The following is a 21,521-nucleotide window of genomic DNA, read 5'->3' as shown; positions in this document are numbered from 1 at the left end:
AGTCGATGACATCAGGCTGGATGAATGCCCCCACACATGGCATCACACAACAAAGGCAGAGAAAACCCACACCGGGATCCCCGCCCGCCCCTCCCCTGCCCTCCCTACCCGCTGTTCTTCTTCTTGTTGCCACCAAGGCTGCTTTTGATCAAGGTCTAAGGTTCCGATACGAAGCTCTAAGAATTAGGCGGGGGCTGGGCGTGCTGAGGACCCCCACCCCTCCCCCCCTCCGCCCCCCAAGACTCCCCCATCTAACCCACAGCCCGTTGCTGGGGCCATCCCAGGACCCACTGCCCTACAGCTATTACTCAAGAGTCGGTTTTTTTGTTTTTTGTTTTTGTTTTTGTGCGACACCATCCCGTGCACACAGGGGCTTCACCAGGCTTCGGTGTAGCGGACATCCACCTCCTTCAGATTAGGAAGTTTGGCCTGTGGGTGATAAGAAGGCACCTCGTCAAATACCAGTCATTTCCCTCAGCAACCATAGGGTGGACAGCCTGATCCTCAGGGGGAGGGGGGCTGAAGTGTGTGTGGGGGTCTTCTACCACCTATACCCTCTCCATTGTGAGGCTGTGGGCTCTCCAGGCTCTGGAAGGGGCTGGTGACCTTAAACACAGCACAGGGCACGTGGCCTCAGAGACATCAGGCAGTAGCTGCAGAAACCACAGCCCCGTAGAATCACAGTTGCTGGGAGGCTTGACTGCATATCTGGAGTCCTGAGGGTTGTTGTCTCATGGCTGTACACACTGAGTCCTGCCCTTGGCTCCCAAGTGGCATTAAGGATTAACCATGACATCCAAGGAAAGCCCTGTAATAGACTATATATTCCTAGGTCCCTTCCCATTGTTAAATGAGATTGGGCAGAGTGGATAAGATCCCAAGGCAGCAACAGAAGCTGGCCCGGACTCTTCGTCTTGGGTTCCTCTGTTCTTAAACAAAAATACGGTCCCACCTGATACTTTTATTACATTTATTTATTTGAGACAGAGCCTCACGCAGTCCAGGCTGGCCTCAAACAGCTACGAAGCAAATGACCTCCTACTTCCTAAATCTTCTGCCTTCGGCTCCAAGTGATGCAATTACCAGCATGGACTACCTCATCCGGTCTATATGGACCTGGGCATGGGGCACACGGTGCTCACCAGACAAGTGCTCTAGCGACCCAGCCCATGCGCAGTCCAATCCACTTACAAGACTCTTCTCAGTCCCTGCCCTCTGTTCCTGCTGGCAGACCAGTCTCAACAGCTGCCGTTTCCTTCACTTACAGAGGCATCTGTCTCATTAATGGTCTCCTGCCTTACTTCCTGCCTTCCCAACATCCCCTACACCCACCAGCCCTATTCAATAACACACACATACGCTTTCATGCACGCCAGGACACACAGAGACAAAGGTGGCCTGCTCATTGCCCTGTCCTATGCCCAACAATCTTCAAGGGTTTCGCCTGCCCAGACAGAAGAAGTTGGGGCCTGTGGTCATCAGCACAAAGCTGGGAAACATCTTCAAGTCACGCTTGCCAGTCTAGGAGGCTGTGCAGAAAAATACAGATGTCTAGGTTCTTTTGGAAAAGAAAACAAAACACCAAAAAACAAAACAGGAGGGCTGGGCCAGACTGCCTACTGAACCATGTGGGTTTGCCTGTCATTTAGCACGAACATCTTTCTTCAAAAGTCAGGCAGTTCCCAGATGCCCTAGCAGAGGAAAGAGGGAGGTTGGTCAAAAACTAGTATCATTGAGTTGTTTCTGTGATACTCTGGAGTGTAAAAAATAGGTAAGGGGCTGGGCAGAGGGCTCAGCAGGTAAAGGTGCTTGTTGGACAAACCTAGAGTCCTGAATTCGATCCCTGGAGCTCAAGGAAAGGGGGAAGGAGAGAACTGACTGTACACAGCTGTCCTCTGACCGCTGTGCCTGTGCCATGGGCAGCATGTGTGTGCTCATGCGTACGCACGCGCGCGCACGCATACACACACACACACAGAGTAATATTTTATAAAAGATAGTAGGGGCTAGAGAGATGACGCAGTGACTGCTCCTCCAGAGACCTGAGTTGGGTTCTTTGCACCCATGTCAGGTCATTCATAACCACTGGCAACTCCAGCTCCAGGGGATTTGATGCCTCCTGAATGCACCCACGCATGTGACACACACTCTCTCTCTCCCTCCCTCCCCCTCCTTCTCAAAATGAAAAGACAAGTAAGTGATTTGTCCTCCTAAGAACCAGCTCCCACTCCCCTCGTCCACTTGATTTCATCGTCACTGTGGCTCTGCGGAACTGGAGCCACGTTTCTTATGCCGCTACATGGGTGGGTGCCCCTCAGTGTGTGTGTGTGTGTGCGCGCGCGCGTGTGCGCGCGCGCGTGTAAATAAATGCACAGATGGAACTAGCAGGTGCAAGTCCGACCCAGTGCTGAGAACACCGGCCAGCAGAGGCAACCTGAGTTGTGTCTGGCTCTCCAGTTTCACCCTTACCCCTCCCACTGACACTCCCCCCCGCTCGCCCCCCCCCCCCCCCCGTTGACTCCTGGGAATCATGTCCTCTCTGATCACACATCATGGCAGCCGCTGTCTGGCCTTCGTTCCCTGCCTGGGCGTGGCGGGTGTTACTGCATCCATGCCTGCATCAAAGAGCAAGCCCAGCTGTGGCTGGGAAGGTCAAAGAGAGTGACTAGCAGCGGTCAGAGGGCCACCAGGAGACCCTGGTGAAGGAGGGTCCTGACCAAGGGTTCCAGAGGACTCTCTGACAGTGGCTTCCAGGACGTAGGGGGTGTCTCTGGGACCCAAAGCTGGATGTGCCGAAGGCTCTGCCTCCACCTCCCTAAGAAGCACGTGTTCCGATGGATGAAATGTCCCAGCTGCCACACACAAGGCCTCCTCCTCTCCCTACTCGGTTGCCAGGCCCAGCCCTGGCGGCCTGCAACAGCCTAGGGAACACATGACCTGTGTCTGCCCTGGCTGTTCCCAAACAACAGCTAGGTTTTCAAAAGTAGGATTTGGCACCCCACTGAGAGCCCTAGGGGTATTCTGGGGGGAAAAAAAAGATCCAGTCTTTCTGTGACCCAATGAGGATTTCTATGGCCCTCCTTGTCTGTCACACTCCAGTTGTGGTTGCTATGGCCGGGGCCTCCCTGTCACCCTGGACACCCCAGGCTTCTTATCCTTCGGATTCAACATCTGTGGCCTCTTCTTGGAAGGGATGCTCCTTGGTTTCCCCACGCCATACAGAGCCCTGGTTGGCTTCCTTTGTCACTCTGCCCTCACCCCTACCCATCTTTATCTGCTTCTGGTGCACCAGCCCTTGTGCTGGAGAAGCTACTCTAAGGGTGACCAGTGGGGAAGGGTGGCCAAAAGGCGGGGAGAGATAGGCAGAAAGGGAGGGGATGGCCAGGGAGGGAAGGAGGGACCCAGCAGGGAGGACTTACCTTCAGATCCTCGTAGGTGTCAGCTGAGAGCTTGGTGCTGTTCATATTTAAACTGCAAAGACTCTTCATGGCTGGGTAAAGAGAGACAATGAGCCCACATGAAAAAGCTACGGCAGGATGGGGACACTAAAGCTGCAGGCCGCTCTCAGTGTGGATGGGTAGGGGAGCTGCGACGGTTGTGGGTTCAGCCATCATGACCACCAGGGCAGTCCATTTCAAGCTCTGGGGGTCAGAGCTGGGCCTTTTCTTGGTCCCTGACCTCTGACCTTCTTTCCCCTTCAGCGCTAGCCTTGCCCTGTGAATCCTGAATGCTTCCTGCCTGGCATTGCTGGCCCACGTCTCTCATGGTTGGTCTCAAGAGCAAACATCAAGTTGGGGTTCATGGTGGACCATACAGGTGCTTGCTGCAGACACATCCAAAGGCTTATACTGAGATGCTGGGGGCGGGGGGCACGACACAACAGACTAGTGGGGGTTCTACACTGTTAATTAGACCTAAGCCCCCTATCCCCCTCCACCCTCATGTGTTTCCCGTAGGAATATCCTGCAGGGAACTGCTCAAATGTCACTCATGTTCCCCGTATCAGAGCTCCCACCATCCAGAACTGTAGACTGTCACAGCCGCTTCTGTGATCTACTGTTACACTCCCTCTGCCACCTCCCAGAGGCCTGCTTGGCCATTCTACCGCTGAGTCACGAGGCCTCTTGTCTAAGGAAGCAAGTTAGAAAACGGCACATGTGGATTCCCAGGCTCACTGCCCCCTTGAGCAGAGCTGTGTGGAACCAGTATCCTAGACCCTGTTCCTGGGTTCTCAAGCTGGACAGGCCCAGGAATGCCTGGGGACCCAGGGGCACAGGGGTGGGTTTCTGAGCAGCTAGCAAGGCTGGAGCTGCTGGCTGGGACACCAGTGACAATGGTGGTTTCTGGTGGCTGGATGGAAAGCACAGGCTAATCTCACAAGCTTCCTCATTTCCTCTAGATGGCTAGTTCCCTGAGGGCAGGGACACCCCTCTGCTTATTCCCAGCACCTTGCCTGTGCCAACATGCAATGGGTCTGCTACAAACTGGTTAATAATGAACCGCCTGCTTCCTTCTCAGGGTGCGCAGCTGGCGGCGTGGGGGGCAGCCCACCTTCCGCAGACCGGATACTCACAGCTGAGGGCCAGCAGGCCGGCGTCGGTGACTGGGGTCTCACACAGGTTCAGCACCTGGAGCATAGTGAGGTGTTCCGACAGGAGCCGCAGGCCGGCGTCTCCAAACTGTGGGGCACATGGGTTCTTAGCCTCTGCAGGCCCAGGGGAGGGGTCCCTAAGGCTGGGCAGGAGTGGGAGGGGGTGGGATCTATCTATGAGGCCACGCCCTCTTTTCAGCACTCAGCCCTTCGTCCTGAGGCAAGGGCCTCTATCAGAGTCTGAATTTAGGCTCTGAAACCTGAAAGCAGCGCTCAGGTGGCCCTTCCAAGAGATGGAGGAGCCTGTGTATCCCATAGGGCTAGGCCAGTGGTACCATGCTGGAATCCAGCAGGCTCCAAGAGAATACTCATGTATTCCGCCTCCCTGTCAGGCTGGAGAGGCCTAAGGTGAACTCTCAGCCCCATATCTTCCAACTCAGGAGCCTGTGCAGTGTTCCCAATTGGGAAATGGGCTGCCAAGTGGCGCGGGAACCCCAACTTCCTCCTGTCTGGGGGAATGGGTTAGGGTTACGCATGCTGAGCAAGTGGCTAGGCCCATGAGCTCTGGGCATTAAGGATTAAGTCTGGGGGAGGTGAGGGAGAGGATAGGGCGTGGGGTGTGGGCGGGGCGGCACCTGCGTGGACCACAGATTGAGCTGCTTGAGGGAAGGCAGTTTGATGAGGTGCTCGGCGCAGGCACTGGTGACGTTGGTGAAGGCCAAGCTGAGGTTCTCCAGGTTTCCAAAGGAGCCAGAGCTCAGCAGGCGGGCCAGGTCCGCATCCTGCAGTGGGTAGCATGATGCTCAGGGCAGGCTGGGGCATTTACCAGGTAGGCCTCATGCCCACTCCCCCCAGCCTCGTCTGCAGCCGACACGGGTCTCTGACCACACCGAGGTCTTTGTGTCCCCAGGAGCTGAAGGGTGGTGGCTCAGCCTGTGGTGTGACTCATAGCTTGAGTCACGGCTGGGCTGCAACCAAGGCCAGCGCCCTCCCAAGCAGAGCGTGCACATTCACATGCGTGGTGTGCCTGCGTGTGTGCGCGCGTGCAAATGCAGAGGCATGCACACCCCCTGGCCAGCAGCTCCTGTGGTGTTTCCATGTGAATAGCCAGTTGCTGCCCTCAGTCCCAAGTCAGCAGAGAGCCACCCGTGCCGCAGACCCTGGACTGAGGGTCTTTACTTTGACCTAACTTCCCAGCCTCCTTTGCAGCCAATTATGGCCAGGTGCTGCATATGGACAATGAGATGCACATGGAACTTCTAAGAAGAATCTCTAAGGGAAGGGCGGGCTGTTCCCTGTCACTTCCTCCTTCCTTGCTGGCTGGGAAGGAGCCACAGTGGCTGGAGCCTGGGCAGGCTTCCTGGTCCATGAGCAGGAAGCCATGCCTTGAGGACAGTGAGGTAGCAGGAAATTAGATCCCCAAAAGACCTTGGAAAATGGGAAAACGGTGTGCAGATCTCATAGGGTTGTAAAAGTCAAATAGACTAACAGTCCAGTGCTTAGTAGCTATTGTTACCATGGTTACTAGCAACCCCTCGGTAATACTGCCGATGTCACCGGCAATCTTTTTTTCTTTTTTTTCTTTTTCTTTTGGTTTTTCGAGACAGGGTTTTTCTGTAGCTTTGGAGCCTGTCCTGGAACTAGCTCTCGTAGACCAGGCTGGCCTCGAACTCATAGAGATCCCCCTGCCTCTGCCTCCCGAGTGCTGAGATTAAAGGCGTGCGCCACCACCGCCCAGCTCCAGCAATCTTTTGTCTTTTTTGAGGGGCTGAAGACTGAACCCGGAGCCTCCACACATGCTAAACTGCGGCTCCACCCATGAGCTGCAACCCCAGCCTCAATATCAAAGACAAGCTTCAGCAATAATATTTTCACTCTGCTTGGTTTCCTTCTCTTCCTTTTCGGCCCATTTACCTCCTAGAGGAGCTGGCCCGTCTCCCCGTCCCATGGTCATACCTTCTCTCCCCTCCTGGTCATCTCTCACCTGGACATCTGGACAGTTCACTCCCCTGCTCCGCCCATCTTGCCCCACCCCACCCCACCCCCACAGAGACTAAAACTGACTTACCGTGGACTTGGAGGGCAGTGTTAGCCTGGTGGGCCCGCCTTTCCTTTGCTGCAATAGAAATGAGACCAGGTGAATGGTAAATCCTATGTCCCCTCTGCCACCAGCCCCTTGGGCAGAAGACACCATGATGGTCACAGCTTATGGCACAGGTGACACCGAGAAACACTGGCAGAGGTGGAAGTGCAGGTGCTCTGACTGGAAGGGACATCACCCATCCAATTCTTGTTGGGGGAAGTGGCACCCACTTCAGTCCCAAATGACATATAAGTTCTACACCAGATGCCTGATGGCAGAGACCTGAGCTGTGCACACCTTTTGCCAAGAGCCACACAATGGGGAGGGGAGGGTGCCTCCAGGGCAGAGGACAGCCCTCACTGCCTGTGTGTGCCCATGCAGAGACAGCCTCTCAGCTAGGATGGGGTATGACGACACCTGGGCCTCTGCAACAAAGCGGAAGTGGGTTGTGTGACTTCGGCCCACGGGCTTTACCTCTTCTTCGCCCATCTAGAACCCTGTGCGAAGGACAGGGAACAAACCCAAATGCTCTGGGTGTGGAGAAGCAGTCACAGGGGGCCACCTCGTGTCCTGGGAACAGCAGGCAGTGGCGAGGCGGACTTACCAGCTCCTTCAGCTCCCGCTGCCGGTCGCAGAGCTGTTCGTACATGCGCTTGCCCACATCTGTGCTCTCCAGCGTGGAGATGATCTGCAGCTGGGTGTCATTGTTGTCGATGATGTTGTATTCCAGCATCAGGCACAGGATCTGCCAGGAGTCGGGAGCATGTGTCAGGGAGTGGCCAGCCACAGGACCTTGGCGTATGCTACACCCCACGTTTGGAGTACTCTGCCTTTGCTCCCAGGTTAACATTTCAACCCTACCTCCAGGGAAATGTGGGCTTTCCCCCACGGGCCAGTAAATTCTTTTCTGTTCGCACCCCCTTGACAGATGGGCAGCTTGGTGACTGCTTTCTAGAGGGTAGAATGTGGCAAGGTGGTGCTCCCCAATTCTGACAGCTCTTATAAACTGTTGCCCATGGGGCAGATGCTCTGGGAGTGTCTGGCTTGGGGGGACCTCATGGAGTAGTGGGGAAGAGGAGACCGAGGAGGAACAGTTAGGCCCTGGGCTTGTCCTCTTGGAAACTGAGCAGTGACCCTCAAGCCACACAAAGCAGACAAGCTGGGGCTGCCAACTTCTGAGGGTCTGAGAAAAAAGCCTTGCAAAGGATGCCACAGGCTTTAACCCCCATGGCAACCCCAGGAGACTCCAAAGGAGAACAACTCAGGCAAGCCTAGCTACCCCGTGGGCTGTTAACAGTTCTGTGCTTCAAGAGGAGACAGCTGCTATGCAGTAATCAGAACAGAAACCTGGAGATCGCTGTGATCGACACTGTGAATGGGCCAGCAGCGGCCTGAGAAGGGCAGCCGCACGCTCAAGAGGCTGCAATCACACCTGCCTTGCCCACCCTGCCTGCTCCTCACACAGACCCCGCGTGAGGACGTCAGGGCCAGGACCTCACCTCCGCCATGGTCTGGTTCCCTCTCAGTGCCAGGAGCATGCAGGGGCCCAGCTTGTTTTCCGCCAGCGAGAGCAGAAACTTTTTGGTCTTGTAACAGGAGCCCATGAGGATGTGCACCTGGGAGGCAAGAAGACCGAGGTGAAGCAACCGGGGTACCACGGCAGTGCCATCCGTGATCCTCAGTGCCAGCCCTCTGTGGGCAGGGACAGGTGGGGAACCAGAAGCCGGGGACCCTCCCTGCTTGTGCCAACGGCCTGGTCTCCCACGACTGTCACGCCATCGCTCTGGACAGAAACCTTCTCCCAAGGTGAATAGTGACTGAGGACATGTTTAACACTGGACACATAGGAGACCATGCTGGGACGGGGTGCAGGCAGCAGGCACAGTCACCCAGATAGATGAGACACTGGTCACTGGAGATGTCTAGGGGAGCAGAGCTAGCATGAAAGGACAGAGATGAAGCTGTAGGTCGCATGTTCCAGAGGCGGGTGGTGCTGATGGTAGCAGAGCCGCGAACCCGAATGTTGGAATGTTTCTGCATAGGATGGTAACACTCACATTCTATTTTACTACAGGAAAAAAAAGGAGCCCCTACCCCCAGTTCCTGCTGGGGGCTGCGGTATTTGGTCCTGTGAATTCTTAGCATTGAGGGCACCAGGCAGAAATTTCTAGGCAGTTCTTGCTAGGTGGGTGAACAACAGGCCGGACTCATGTGGCAGCTGGGCTGTCCTGTGCCCTGCTTTCTCTACGTTACCAAAAGATGCTTCGAGAGATCTCCCACCCAGCAAAGCCTGCTCTCTCCAGAGATACGTTGGAGGGGGCGTTGCTTGTATTTAATTAGAGGTGAGGTCACAAGAGCAGGGGCTCCCCGAGCTGTCCACAGAGAGACTAAACATCCTGCAACTTCATACAATAGCAAGGGCCTTCTGGAAATGGCAGCCTAACCCAGAGACCACTTCTCGCCATGTGTCTCCATGGAAACATTTCTATCTCCACGGCTGCCTGCTTCCTTCCCTGTCTATATATTCTTCTGCCCCACCGTTAACAACTCTGGCGTACACATGAAATCACTTGTGCAGAAGCTGACTCCCTGTGTCCTCTCTCACACCGAGTCTCCGCAGGAAGGGGTGGGGGAGACACCCAGCACTGCCACGGTGAAGCTGTGATATCAGAGGAAGCCAGACGTGACAAGTAGGCAGTTGGGCATGTTTATAGGTACATGGGACACGCTTAGAAAGCAGGTAGGTCCAGGGCAGCAGGGTGGGGTTTGGAGCAGATTCGTAAGGAAAAAGACCTAAAAATAGACTTCCTCCCCATTTTTGTTTTATCGAGACAGGGTTTCTCTGTAGCTTTGGAGCCTGTCCTGGAACTAGCTCTTGTAGACCAGGCTGGCCTCGAACTCACAGAGATCCAGCTGCCATTGCCTCCTGAGTGCTGGGATTAAAGGCGTGTGCCACCACCGCCCAGCTTAAAAATAGACCCCTTGAAGAAGTGTCCCAGAGGACACAATTAATTATCATCATCATAGAGATCTTGTCCAAATTCACTGTGGTGACTGTTTACCCTGTAAATCAGTATCAGTCTCTAGTAAAGACAAGAATAATCTGAGCCAGGCTCAGGGGTCTTGAGTCCTGGTGGCTCAGTAAGTATCTCATGCCTGCCACAACATATAATTGCTCTGATGCTCCGGGATGTCTCTTTGTCTTGTTTTTACATATGAGGAAGCTGGAGCCCAGACAGGCGAGTCAGCACACAAGGTCAACTGGTGGAAAACTGGGCAATGACCTAAGGCCCAGGTCTAGCTGACGCCTGCATTTTCTGCTCGTCACATGACCCCAGAAGACTATGGGATCTGTGGATGGAGTTGGGTGTGTCAGGGAACAGTGACTGAGGTCACTGGCCACTTGGGCAGACCTTCTGTCCTGGGGAAAGAGGAGCCTGTGTCCCTTTGCTACAGAAGAAGCCACTACCTCTAGACAGTAGCTTGGCCTACAAAAGGGCGTGCCAACAAGTCCTGTCAAGCGAGCCACTGGACCTCTCTGGACCTCTGTTGCGGCCCAGGTGTGATTCTGTGACATTGGTTCTCAACTGTGGGTTGTGACCCCTTTGGGGAACGATGAATGACCTTTCCATGGGTGCGCGGGGGTGGGGGGTGGGTGGGCACATATCAGATATTTACATTAAGATTTGTAAAATCACAGTTATGAAGTAGGAACAAAATAACTATGGTTGGGGGTCACCACAACATGAGGAACTATATTAAAGGGTCACAGCATTAGGAAGGTTGAGAACCACTATGCTATGGTAACAAAGTACCAGAAGCCACTGTGGATGCAGTGGCTGACTCAGTGACCTCAATTCCTTCATCTAGGGTGGGGATGAGCACCCTGAGTCTGGCCCCCAATTCCCCATTGTGAGGACTGGCTGAGCAGGTGGAACTGCAGTCAGTACCTCGTGACAAGCTGCATCTATCCCTTGCACAGAAAATCACCATGACAACCAAGAGTGATCTTGGACCCTCAGCTGCCTGGATTGTAAAATGGAGGGACAGTGAGGGTCTTCACTTCCCAGAGCAGGTGACAGGCTGGGTGCATGAGGCTCTTGGCTCAGGTAAGCAGGAATGTGTGACACCCCTCCCTCTTCATGGCTGGCATTGTGCTGGCCAGAAGACTTGCAGGCAGGCCACACAGTGGGCTGGCTGCTATGCCACTCAGGATGGAAGAAGCCCAACCCCCACCAGCAGCTTCCTGCGGGGACCCCATGTACCATGCTGGCAAACAGCTCTCCATCATCGTCGCAGGCCACCCCTCCGGGGCTGTAGAGCTGGAACCAGCCATCCTTGCCGGCCCGCACGCTCAGCAGGCACGAGTGGACCTGTGGGCAGAGGACAGACGCGGTGTCAGTTCTAAACAGGCTCAGGTACGGAGGAAATGTGAATGGTGTCGACAAGCCAGGCAGTCAGGAAGGACACGAACTTCCTTTAGCTCCACAACCAATGGCCTCCTACTAAGTACCACAGACCTTTGGGGGAAGTCCAGCCATGTGTCCTCAGCTTCTTAGAATAGCCACGAGGCCAACTTAGCTGAGGAAAGCTCTGAGGGAGACAGGGCTGTGGCCTCCCAGGACAGAGCGGCCCCGATCAGGCCCTGTCTCCATATTTTTTTCTGTGTTTCCCTTTGGGTGGGCCACTTCCTCTCTCTTCCGCTTGGGTCTCTGTCATCTCTGTGCCCAGGGCTCTCTCTTGCTTTCTGCCTCTCCCTGTCTGGGGTTTATCAACTAACCCTTAGGCTTGGGGTGTCTGCCTTCTTCTGCCCCACTTCCCACCTTTCTTCCGTGGGCAGTCTTCCCTCTAGGCCTGTCCTAGGAATCTCAAGCTCTCTCCAGCCCTGAGATTCTCACCCCCTTATCTGCCCATCTGTCTTTCTCTACTGAAGGGTCTCTGTCTAGACTGGGGACAATATTAGAGGCCAAAGAACAGCCCTCCTGTCCCTTCCCAGAGCTGTGAGTGGGTACAAGTGCATGGGCACACGTGTGTCCATGTTTGGGAAGGACGTCACACCTATACCCACGGCGCTCACACACACACACACACACACCCCTGCTCTTTATGCCCTCCCTCCAATTCCTCAGAAGAGATTGTAAGTCAGGACTCATCGTCAACTCGAGGGTGAGGGCCAAGGCTACCGAGTCATTTGTGTGCAGATAGGTCTGTCACAGTCCCCAAAACAGACAGCAAAGACAGTGAGTTTCCATGGAGCATGGAGATACTGCTTGCTACCGTCTGAATAGCCAAAGTGACTGTCTAAGGCCACACCTGGATGATTCCACACAGGACCAGGTCCCCAAACTTTTTTCCTACTGTAGAAAAAAAGGAAGAAAAAAAAAAAGGCTTACTTCCTGTCTTGGATCCTCTGCAAACCTCTGAATCACATACTTCAGTTCCCTGGAAGGAAGAGGATAGGTCATTTGCAGGCCTGAGTGGACATGTGGACGTGGGGTTAGGGGAGGGTGGAAGAGAGGCAAGGCACATGGGACATTTCCTAGCAGGGACTGGATGTGAGTCACAGGAGACTGTGCGGGAGGTCCCTCTGCAGCCTCCCAAAGTGCATGTGACCCCCAAGAATGGGCAGAGGGAGGCTGGTGGTGGCAGGGGTGTGACAGTGATCCAGAGCAGGGGGCACTCGGAGCAGGAGAAGGCAGGGTGGCTGCTCTGGCATACTCACTTGGTGAACTTCTCGTGTGCGAGAGCTCTGTACCAAAACCAAAGAGACAGACAGTTAGGTGTTTGATGCACAATGCTCACACACCCTCCAGGGACATCAAGACTGTAGCTCTGATTAGAAGAACGTAGAGGACATTGACAAAGAAATATGGCTATCTTGTCCCTCCCTTTGACAAGGTGAGGATCACAGTTACATGAATAGGCTGAGCCCCCAGTGTCCCCACAACCAACGAACACCAGGTCAATACCAGTCAACTGCAGATGCGCTAACCGGGTGCGGGGGTGCATGAACGTGAAGGCACATGCGGGCTCCAGGGACCCAGGTGTGTTTGTTAATTGTTCCACAATTAAGGCAAGGCTGCACTAATTACCAGCGCACATTGCCAGGCAATCAGGGACCATTCTTCCAAGTGAATTGCATCATGGGCCACTGTCAAGCGGGTCCTAGGGCCTGTGGGGACAGCTGCAGCAGCCAATGATGCCACAGAGAGAGGAGGCTCTAAGGAGTCGGATTTCTCCGGTCTCCATTCTTGGGGGCCCTGAGGGAGCTAGCGGGGCCAGCAAATGGGGCAATTACTGGGTGTAATGTCCCCCTCCGAGGAGCTGCATTCACAAACACAGGCTCACTAATGGGCTCTGCAGAGAGCCCCAAGTGCCTCCCAAGGCCCAGCAGCTTCCAATCCTGTCAAAACAGGCCCGCAGGCATGTGAAGCCGGTGGCTCAGCTGAAGCTCTGGGCAGGCTGTGACCCACCACCACCCGACTGTTTCCCATGATGCATTTCCTGTTAGGAGGAGGGTGGTGAAAGACAGAGGGTCCATCCATTTCTGGCCACATTCAGAGTGTGCTGTGGGCTAACGGTGGGCACTGAGGCGCACTGAGTGTAGCTAGCCTTCCCCTGCACAGTCCGGAAATGGCTCTTATGTGTGCATTTTCTTTTCTTTGCTGGTGCTAGAGATTGACCCCCAAGCACTGCACGTGCTAGGTGCTCTCCAGCCTTCCCTCCCTTCTTTGGCAGACAGGGTTTTGCTGGGTAGCTCACACTAGCCTGGAACTGGAACTATAGCAATGGTTCTCAACCTATGGGTCGCAACCCCACTGGGGTGAATGACAGATATCGAATAGCAGATATCCTGCATATCTGATAATTATATTACAATCTATAACAGTAGCAAAACTACAGTTAATACAAGATTTAATTTTATGGCTGGGAGTCACCGCAACATGAGGAACTGTATTAAAGGGTTGCAGCATTAGGAAGGTTGAGAACCACTGATTTACAGGCATGTGCTACCATGCCTGACATGGTAATATATCAACCATGGAGTTTTACTGTCCCCCAGGGAGGGAGGGTATTATTGTTCGCACATGGTGCATAATTAAAACCTGTTATAGTGACCATAGGTTAGGCATGGTAGAGACGGCTCTGACCTCCTCTGAGTCTAAGGGTTCCCTATGTCGCAACCACGAAGGCTGAGACTATTCCAACCACATTCTCGGTGTTTCAGAGGCCCACAAAGTCAGGCTACATCTCCATGTCTTGGCTGTGGGCCCCAGCCCCGCTCTGTAACACCCACCATGAGCCTCTGGAACCGATGCTACCCCCTCCCATTCAGACAGGGCGTGGTGGGACTTACTCTTTGGGGAATGGAATGGGCTGAAGCAAGCTGGCCAGAGACGGCCTCCAATCATCATAGTCAGACCTAGGATGAGAGAGGAAGTCGGTGAGGGGTGGCCTCAGGGAGGTCCTGCATGACCATAAGACAGCAAGTGCCTGGTGTTATCACACAGCGTGGATGCTGCCCCACCTACTGCATGGACAATGTCCACAGAACAGCATGAATCAATAAAGAACATTCCCGACTTTCACACAAGAACCAAGGGGCAACTACCTAGCCCCCCAGGATCACATACCCACCCCCTTGTTCAGAACTGAGACTTTTCTGTCTCAGTTCATTGCCCTTTTGAGCCATCACCAAGGGTAAGGGACTGGTCTAGGTCTCTAATCCCTAAGTCCATGTTGAGGTCCCAGACACTTAAGACCTCAGAATGTGACATCTGGAGAGACAGAGAGCCTCTAGGTTGGACCCTGTCCCAATCTGATTGACATGAGAAGTATGAACAGAGAAAAGCTCCCCGCCCCAAGGACTCAGGGAAAGGGAACCAGGATAGGCTAGCCCACCACATCTTCACCCGTCTCCTCAGAACTAAGAAGACACTGTAGTTATAGCCACACGGCCTGTGATGGGGTCACAGGAGTTCAAGTGTGTCTCTCATTGTAGGAAAGCCTACAGACCAATTTGAGAAAACCAACCAACCAATCACAGTTTGAGGCACTGTCCTTACCTACCAGAAACTTCTTTCTTTTTAGACAGGGTTTCAAGGCCAGTGAGATGGCTCTGTGGGTAAACAGGCTTTGTCCCCAAGTCTGACAAACCGAGCTGAGTTCAAGTTCGAGCCCCAGAATTCACGTGGTTGAAGAAGAGAACTAACCCTGCACACTGTCCCCTGACCTCCACATGTACGCCGTGGTTTCTGAATTGAATCCACATGCGTACACACACACACATTCGGCAGCTGAAAAGCTAACCTCAAGGTAGTCTGTTTTTATGGCTCGAGTCTCATCTTTTCAGTGGCTGGGTGGATAGCTGGCCCCGGGCTTCAAGCCTTATTCTCAGTCCTCTTTGACATTCAGAATTCAGGTTTCCTGCCATCACCTCCATTAATGAGCGTCCCACATGCTCCCCCCCCCCCCTTCCACACACTCCTTCTTATCTTCCAGTCTCATTCAATCCATTTGTTTTTGATTTTGAGATAGGTATTTCAGGTAGCCCAGGCTAGCCCTGGGCTTGCTATGTAGCTGAGGATGACCTGGTCCTCCTGCCTCCACCTAGGATTTCGGGCACGCTTTACCATGTGTTGGTTTGTGCAGTGGTGAGAGTGGACACCAGGACGCCAAAAGCGAGGCAAGCGCACTACCAATGTAGTCACGTCTGGTTCACCCTTTTTGATTTTTTTTAACACTGCCGATAATCTGCCCACCCGTGTATACTCTGTCCCTCTGTCTGGGCTTCCCATAGAAATACAGTCTGCTGTTTTTCAGCCCTAGAACAAATGCTTCCTTCTAACAAAGTACAGCTCAGATAACCCTTGGCTCTGGACTATTCCCGCCCTACCGGCCTCTGAATGAACCCACGAGAAATGCCTTCAGGACCCAGATCACACCCTGGAAGGCTCTAAGGAAAGGCCCAGATGGACAACACGGAAAAGAATTGCCAGAAGGGTCTGGTGCTGTTAGATAAAGTCATTAACAGTGATATGGCTGACACCTAGGCACGCACTGTGCCCCCGCACAGGGCTCAGATTTGATCACTTCATCTCTGCGACACCCACAAGAGGTGGGGGAAAGGGATGTCTGGGTTCGGCAGTAGGAGGTAAGGGGCACGATAGCATGTTGCACTGTGTGCTGGAGGCTGCTAGGCCTGTGGACTGTGCCAACCGAGGGTCTCAGAGCTCAGAGGCCCGAGGGATGCATGCTGGAAGTGCCTGTTCCCCCTGTTCCTTCCCTGGTGTGTGTGTGTGTGGGGGGTCACTTATTTATGTAATGAGCTTGCCTTCCTATGATGAGATTCCCCGCCACCTTTACTGACTCATGGCCACATATCGAAATGTGACTTCCTATGTCGCGTTCACTGTGTGCCACATGCTTTCTTCTGAGGCCCTCCTAGAATCGTCATGGTCAGGTGGGGGCCACTGGCACAGCTTTAGAAACACAAATGCTGGAATGTAGGCATCTCAGCCTTGGCCTCAGGTCAGAACTGAGCCTTGAACCCAGGATCCTAGCTCCTGTCTATGTTCTGCCCACTAGGCAGTCCCGCACCTCACTGGAAGGTGACCAGGTCATACCTGCAGGAGAAAGCTACACTTGTTGGGTCTTTTTTCTATTTAAAAAAAAAAGTTTTGCAGGGGCTGGAGAGATGACTCAGTGGTTAAAAGCACTGACTGCTCTTCCAGAGGACCTGGGTTCAATTTCTACACCCACATTGCAGTTCACAACTGTGTGTGACTCCAAAATCTGACACCCTCACACAGACATACATGCAGACAAAACACCAAAGCACATTAATTAAAAAAAAAGTTTTACAAAATAAAATTTGGAAGCTTGGGGGGAATGGCTTAGTAGGCAAGAGTGCCTGCTGTGTAAACATGAGGTCCCGAGTTCGAAATCATAGCACCCGTGTCAAAAGCACACACCTGTCACCCACCCTAGTGCTGAGGTGGGCAGGATCACGGGGCTTGCTACCTGCCAGCCTAGCTCCAGATTTAGTGAGACCCCGTCTCAGGGACCAAGGCAGAGAGTGACAGAGTACGACGCTGAATGTCTTCTTCGTGACTTCACACGTACACGTGAGATGCATGTGCACACCACACATGTATACTACACACACAGAGAAACAGTTAAGATTTGTTCTGTGTAGAAAGGCTATCAGAGAACCCAAAGGAGATTTAAACACTAAAGTCGGAATGGGGTTGAGGGAGTGGACGTGGGGCTCCCGGGGCCTCAGAATTAGGGGTATCGTCTCCCTTCACCTCGGCTGCTCTTTCTGCCTGGATGGAAGTGTGTCTCACTGCCATGGTCCCACGTGAGTCTGTGGTTTCTATACTGCACCCTACTACACCCTGCTTTTCAGGTCACTCCTTTTGGGCACATGGTGCTCCTCATACTCTGAGAGACAGACAGTTGGGACCCTTGTCTTCAAGCACAGACCCTGGCTTACCATCGACGGGCGACAAATGCTTCAAGAATATGTGGATTAGTGCTTGGATGGATGGATGGATGGATGGATGGATGGATGGATGGATGGACAGATTGTCATATGGATGGATGGATGGATGGATTGACATATGGATGGATGGACAGATTGACATATGGATGGATGGATGGACAGATTGACATATGGATGGATGGATGGGGACTCTGAAAAAGCTCTGAGTTCTCCTTACTGAAGACCCCAGGCCTGGTCTTGGCCAACTCAGCCTACTCCAGGCTGGCCCAAAGCAGGTCAATCCTGATGTGTCTTTGGAGTACAGTTCCTTCTTCAAGGGTTGCCAGGGGAGACTTGTGGTGGCTTTTTAGAGGTGTCACATTCCAGTGACGCTAGCGCATACCTCGGAGAGCTTGTGGTAACAGATAAGAACAAAGCACTGCCTGGCTGGCCATACTATCATATTCCCCGGGGCCAACGGTATACCCAGACCTCTGACCTGGAGGCTGCTGCCGTGAGTGTAGCTCAGAGAGGAGCCCACAGCCAAGAGCCTGGGGAGGCTCAGAGTGCTGTGGGTTTGGCCAGGAGAGAAACGAGACTCCTCTCTGCCCTATGAGACCTAGGTCTGAGCTCCGTTCTCAGTGCTCTGAAGGAATTTTGGAAGTTTCTTCCTTCGGCTGTAAAATCAATAAATTGGATTTTACCCTCCCTCGGCCTCAGCCGAGGGGACACAAAGAGGCTGGCACTGATTTTGAAGAGCCCCTTAGTCCTCTTAAGGACAAGAGGAAGTACAGACAGGTGACTGCTGCCGTCACATTCTCCCTCAACCACAGGAGTCCTTGGTCTAACTAACCATGTAAACGCATGTGCACACATTCAGCTTATCTGGGAGCACAAAATACCCTGTTGTGTCCTCCCGCACCCCGCATTCTGGTTTATAAGTCAGGGGGACAGAATACCCCAATGAGCTCTCCCCTCCCACCTCTCCCGTTCTGGTTTACGAGGCGGGTGGCTGGAAACATACCTCTATCCCGGTGGTAGTATGACTAGGACTGAGAACAAACAGATGCGAAAAAGACTGTAGGTAACACTACAGGATGCTGGAGATGCTGGAGGACCCAGCCCCACCCCCATTCACAGATACACTTGACTTTTTTGCTTTGTTTTTGAAATAGGGTCTCACTCAGTAGCTCATGTTGACCTGGTACTCACTATATAACCCAGGATGCCCTTGAACTTGCAGCCATCCTCCTGCCTTAGTATCGGGACACTCTTGCCTCTAACACACTTGCCTCTATGCACATCTAACTCGAGTGTGCACACACAGGCTCCTCGGTCACAGCCACCCCTATAGGACTCAGGCTGGCAGCAGGTCCAGCCTCCCAGCACTGCCATCCCCACAGCGGGGCGGGTTCTGGGGTACTCACAGCAGCTTGAGGATCTCCACGTGGCAGCCAAGTGTGCGACCGGCCTGGGGGCCCAGCTCGATGCTCATGGTGCCACATGCTGGGCTCACCATGAGGCAGTCGATGAGGTTGGGCTCACTGTCGTTGCCCGTGCTGGCTGTCAGCGCCGGCTTGGCAGTGCTGGTGCGCTCCACCTCCACGTGGACCTCGCTGGAGGCCACAACCACCGACTTGAGCCGTGGCTCCGACAGTGTGGCTTCCTGAGACACCAGGTCGGGGCTGGGGTGCAGCAGGCGCAGAGGTAAGGTGGGCTTCCGGTCGCATGGTTGCTGGCAGCCGTTCCGGATCTCCTTCAGACTGGGGGAGTTGTCGCGGCTGGAGAGGGAGAAGAGAAACGTCAAGTGTGGGCAGGGGTCAGCCTTGGCAACCAGAAAGTCTAACACTGAGCAGAGAACGTCTATACTCAGGATGCTGAGGCAGGAGGATGTCTGCAAGTTTAAGGCTGGTCTAGACTACATAGTCAGTCCCCGTCTCAGCAACGAAAACTGAAAATCAGAGGTGACACCAGCCCAGATTTCCTGAGCGTTCATGCATCAGCTCAGGGGAGCTTCAGGTTCCTTGCAAAAGCCCTGAGAAAGGACCACAAATGAAGTGGAGCTGTCATGAAGTCCATTAGGACTGAAGAAGTGGAACGGGTGTGCACAGCTCGGGAAGAGGAGCACTGAATCTGGAGTCCAGACCTGTCTGCCCATCTCCATAACCCATCACAGCTTAGCACAGTGGGCACTCAACATACACCTGATCAACAAATGGGCATTCACCTGTGACAGCCACCTAGTGCTGGTGCAGCCAGACCAATGCTACCCTTCACTGTGACAGCCACCTAGCTCTGGTGCAACTGTACCAGTGCCACCCCATGTTGCGACAGCCACCTAGCGCTGGTGCACCCAGACCGATGTTATCCCCCACTGTGACAGCCACCTAGTACCTGGTGCACCCAGACCAAAGCCACCCCCCACTGTGTCAGTCACCTATCACTGGTACACCCATACCAACACCACCCCTGGATCTTTCCTGATACACCTGTGACACTTGAGCAATCCAGTCCTGCTCCACTTGTTCTCTGAGGTGAAGCTGCCCCTCCCACCTTGATGCCACCATGCCCTTCAGGGCCCATTTCATTACCTGCCCAGCCAGGTGAGAAAACACAGCGTCCGCCCTTCTCCTGGGAACTAATAGTCCATATCCATGGCTCCCAAGACCCACATTCTGGTGAGCCTGGACTCCCCAGGGGTCCTTTTGGAGCTCCCTCTACATTCTGGCATCTCCAACTGCCTGGAGGTTTATAATGCTTGTGCTAGGTGTCATAGGGTGGTGACTGAGGAATTGCTTACAAAACGTGAGATCAAACATTGATGTCTGGAACTTGTCATCAATTTGCAGCGGGACTTGTCGGAGCCCTGACCTGATAAAGCCCCTTCCAAAGCTCCCCTCAATTCCTGGGACAGCATCCTCAGGCATGGTGACAGCAGCAACAGGTTCTGGGGCTGGAGTCCATGCTGCCGGGCACCAGGTTTCCCACAGGTGCTCACAGATACAATCTCCCAGGGGCATGGGGGTCAGACTCCATGGGACTAAGGGATTTCTCTCAACGTCACAGCCTCTGAGTCTGAGCAGCGGATCTGGAGCCTGCCCTCTGCTCTAGGAGCTAAGGTACCACCAAACAGTTAAGTTTCCAAGACTGCAGGTTTCTCCTCCAGGATGCCCCCTTTGATTTCCTCTTCCTGCCACAGACATGTTCCTCGCCTGAACTCCAAAAGCTTATCTTTTTTTCTATTCTAGTGGACACTACTTTTCCCTCAACCAGGGAACTTCTGAAACATCCCCAGACTCAAGGAGCTCAGCCCTAGGGAGGCGGACACAAACAAATGTCAGGGCTTCCACACGACTGAGCACAGCAGGTAGCAGGATCTTATACCTAACCCTGACAACCTAGTTCAATCCTTACTTAGACCCTGCGTGGTGACAGGTTAGAACGACTCTTTTAAGTCATTCTCTGGCCACATGAGCCTTCCAGCAACAAATATAATCAAACGCAAAAAAGAAAAGTGCTTACAAAAGGAAAAAAAAAGGAAAAAAAGAAAAAGAAAGAGCTACTTGCTTAGGTCCCTCTCAAACCTGTCACACGTGTGCCACGTCCCCAGAGAGAAGCAAGCGCATGCATGCTTTGGTGTAGAGGGCTGGGCCTTGCACTGGCGTTCCACGTGGCAGCCCCAGGGCCATGTGCAGAATTTGAGAACAGACTCGGGGAAGGCCTGAATCCATTCTGCACCTGCCATGAGCTAGGGCTGAGTGCAGCCCACTGAGGGCGCTCAATAAACACTTTTTGGCTTTGCTGAGGGAAAGCAATCACTGGCTTCTGGAAACCTGTGAACGCCACAGTGGGCGGAAGCCGCATGTGGTCTTTGAGGCGGGGCCTGTATATCTCCGTGGACTCAGACCTCATCTGCTCCCCCGTGCTCGGCACTCCAGCTCCCTCTGTTTGCCTCTGCTGGGGTCGAGGAGTGGATTTTCAAGGCCTCTTGGCTCTGCTCGGTGATTTTCCAGACAGCCACGCTAACCTGGGTCAGGCTGTCTGTTCTTTAAGTGCGGAACATCGTGTGCTCACCGGGAGTGGTGCGGAGGCCTGGAGGACACTGAGAGGGACTGACCAATGGGCCAAAAGGAAACAACTCGGCAGAACCAGGCCTGGAGGAGGGGGGAGTCGTGCCATCAGCTGGGACCCCCAACTCTCGAGGACTTCCAAAGGCTCAGCTGCGCTCCGTTGGGAGCCAAGGCCAGCCTGCGTGGGAGGAACAGCAACCTATTGTATCTGCCTCACACCTTCATCATGATGGTCCCTCGTGATGGAGGCTCTGCAGCCCGTCTCTCACCCAGCAGAGGGGTGGTACCCGA

At 53.8% G+C, this 21,521-nt stretch overlaps 1 protein-coding gene across 1 annotated transcript in view; it reads right to left on the bottom strand.

The window, feature by feature from the left end:
* Window positions 1-315: 315 nt before the first annotated feature.
* The window catches only part of LOC119801846 (c-Maf inducing protein), a 191,785-nt gene continuing 170,579 nt past the window's right edge, over window positions 316-21,521 (bottom strand). The window contains exons 10-21 of the mRNA XM_038312556.1: window positions 18,588-18,941; window positions 14,032-14,097; window positions 12,397-12,423; window positions 12,068-12,116; window positions 10,940-11,047; window positions 8,174-8,290; window positions 7,279-7,419; window positions 6,660-6,707; window positions 5,227-5,373; window positions 4,574-4,679; window positions 3,420-3,490; window positions 316-429 (exon numbers count right to left, since the gene is read on the bottom strand). Coding sequence (XP_038168484.1) covers window positions 376-429; window positions 3,420-3,490; window positions 4,574-4,679; window positions 5,227-5,373; window positions 6,660-6,707; window positions 7,279-7,419; window positions 8,174-8,290; window positions 10,940-11,047; window positions 12,068-12,116; window positions 12,397-12,423; window positions 14,032-14,097; window positions 18,588-18,941 — 1,288 coding nt within the window. The 3' untranslated portion in view covers window positions 316-375. The remainder of the gene's footprint in view (window positions 430-3,419; window positions 3,491-4,573; window positions 4,680-5,226; window positions 5,374-6,659; window positions 6,708-7,278; window positions 7,420-8,173; window positions 8,291-10,939; window positions 11,048-12,067; window positions 12,117-12,396; window positions 12,424-14,031; window positions 14,098-18,587; window positions 18,942-21,521) is intronic.

Source organism: Arvicola amphibius, chromosome 15, assembly GCF_903992535.2.
Source record: "Arvicola amphibius chromosome 15, mArvAmp1.2, whole genome shotgun sequence".
Lineage (NCBI taxonomy): Eukaryota > Metazoa > Chordata > Mammalia > Rodentia > Cricetidae > Arvicola > Arvicola amphibius.
Note: the sequence above shows the minus strand (reverse complement) of the source record. Positions and strands in the feature narration are given on the sequence as shown.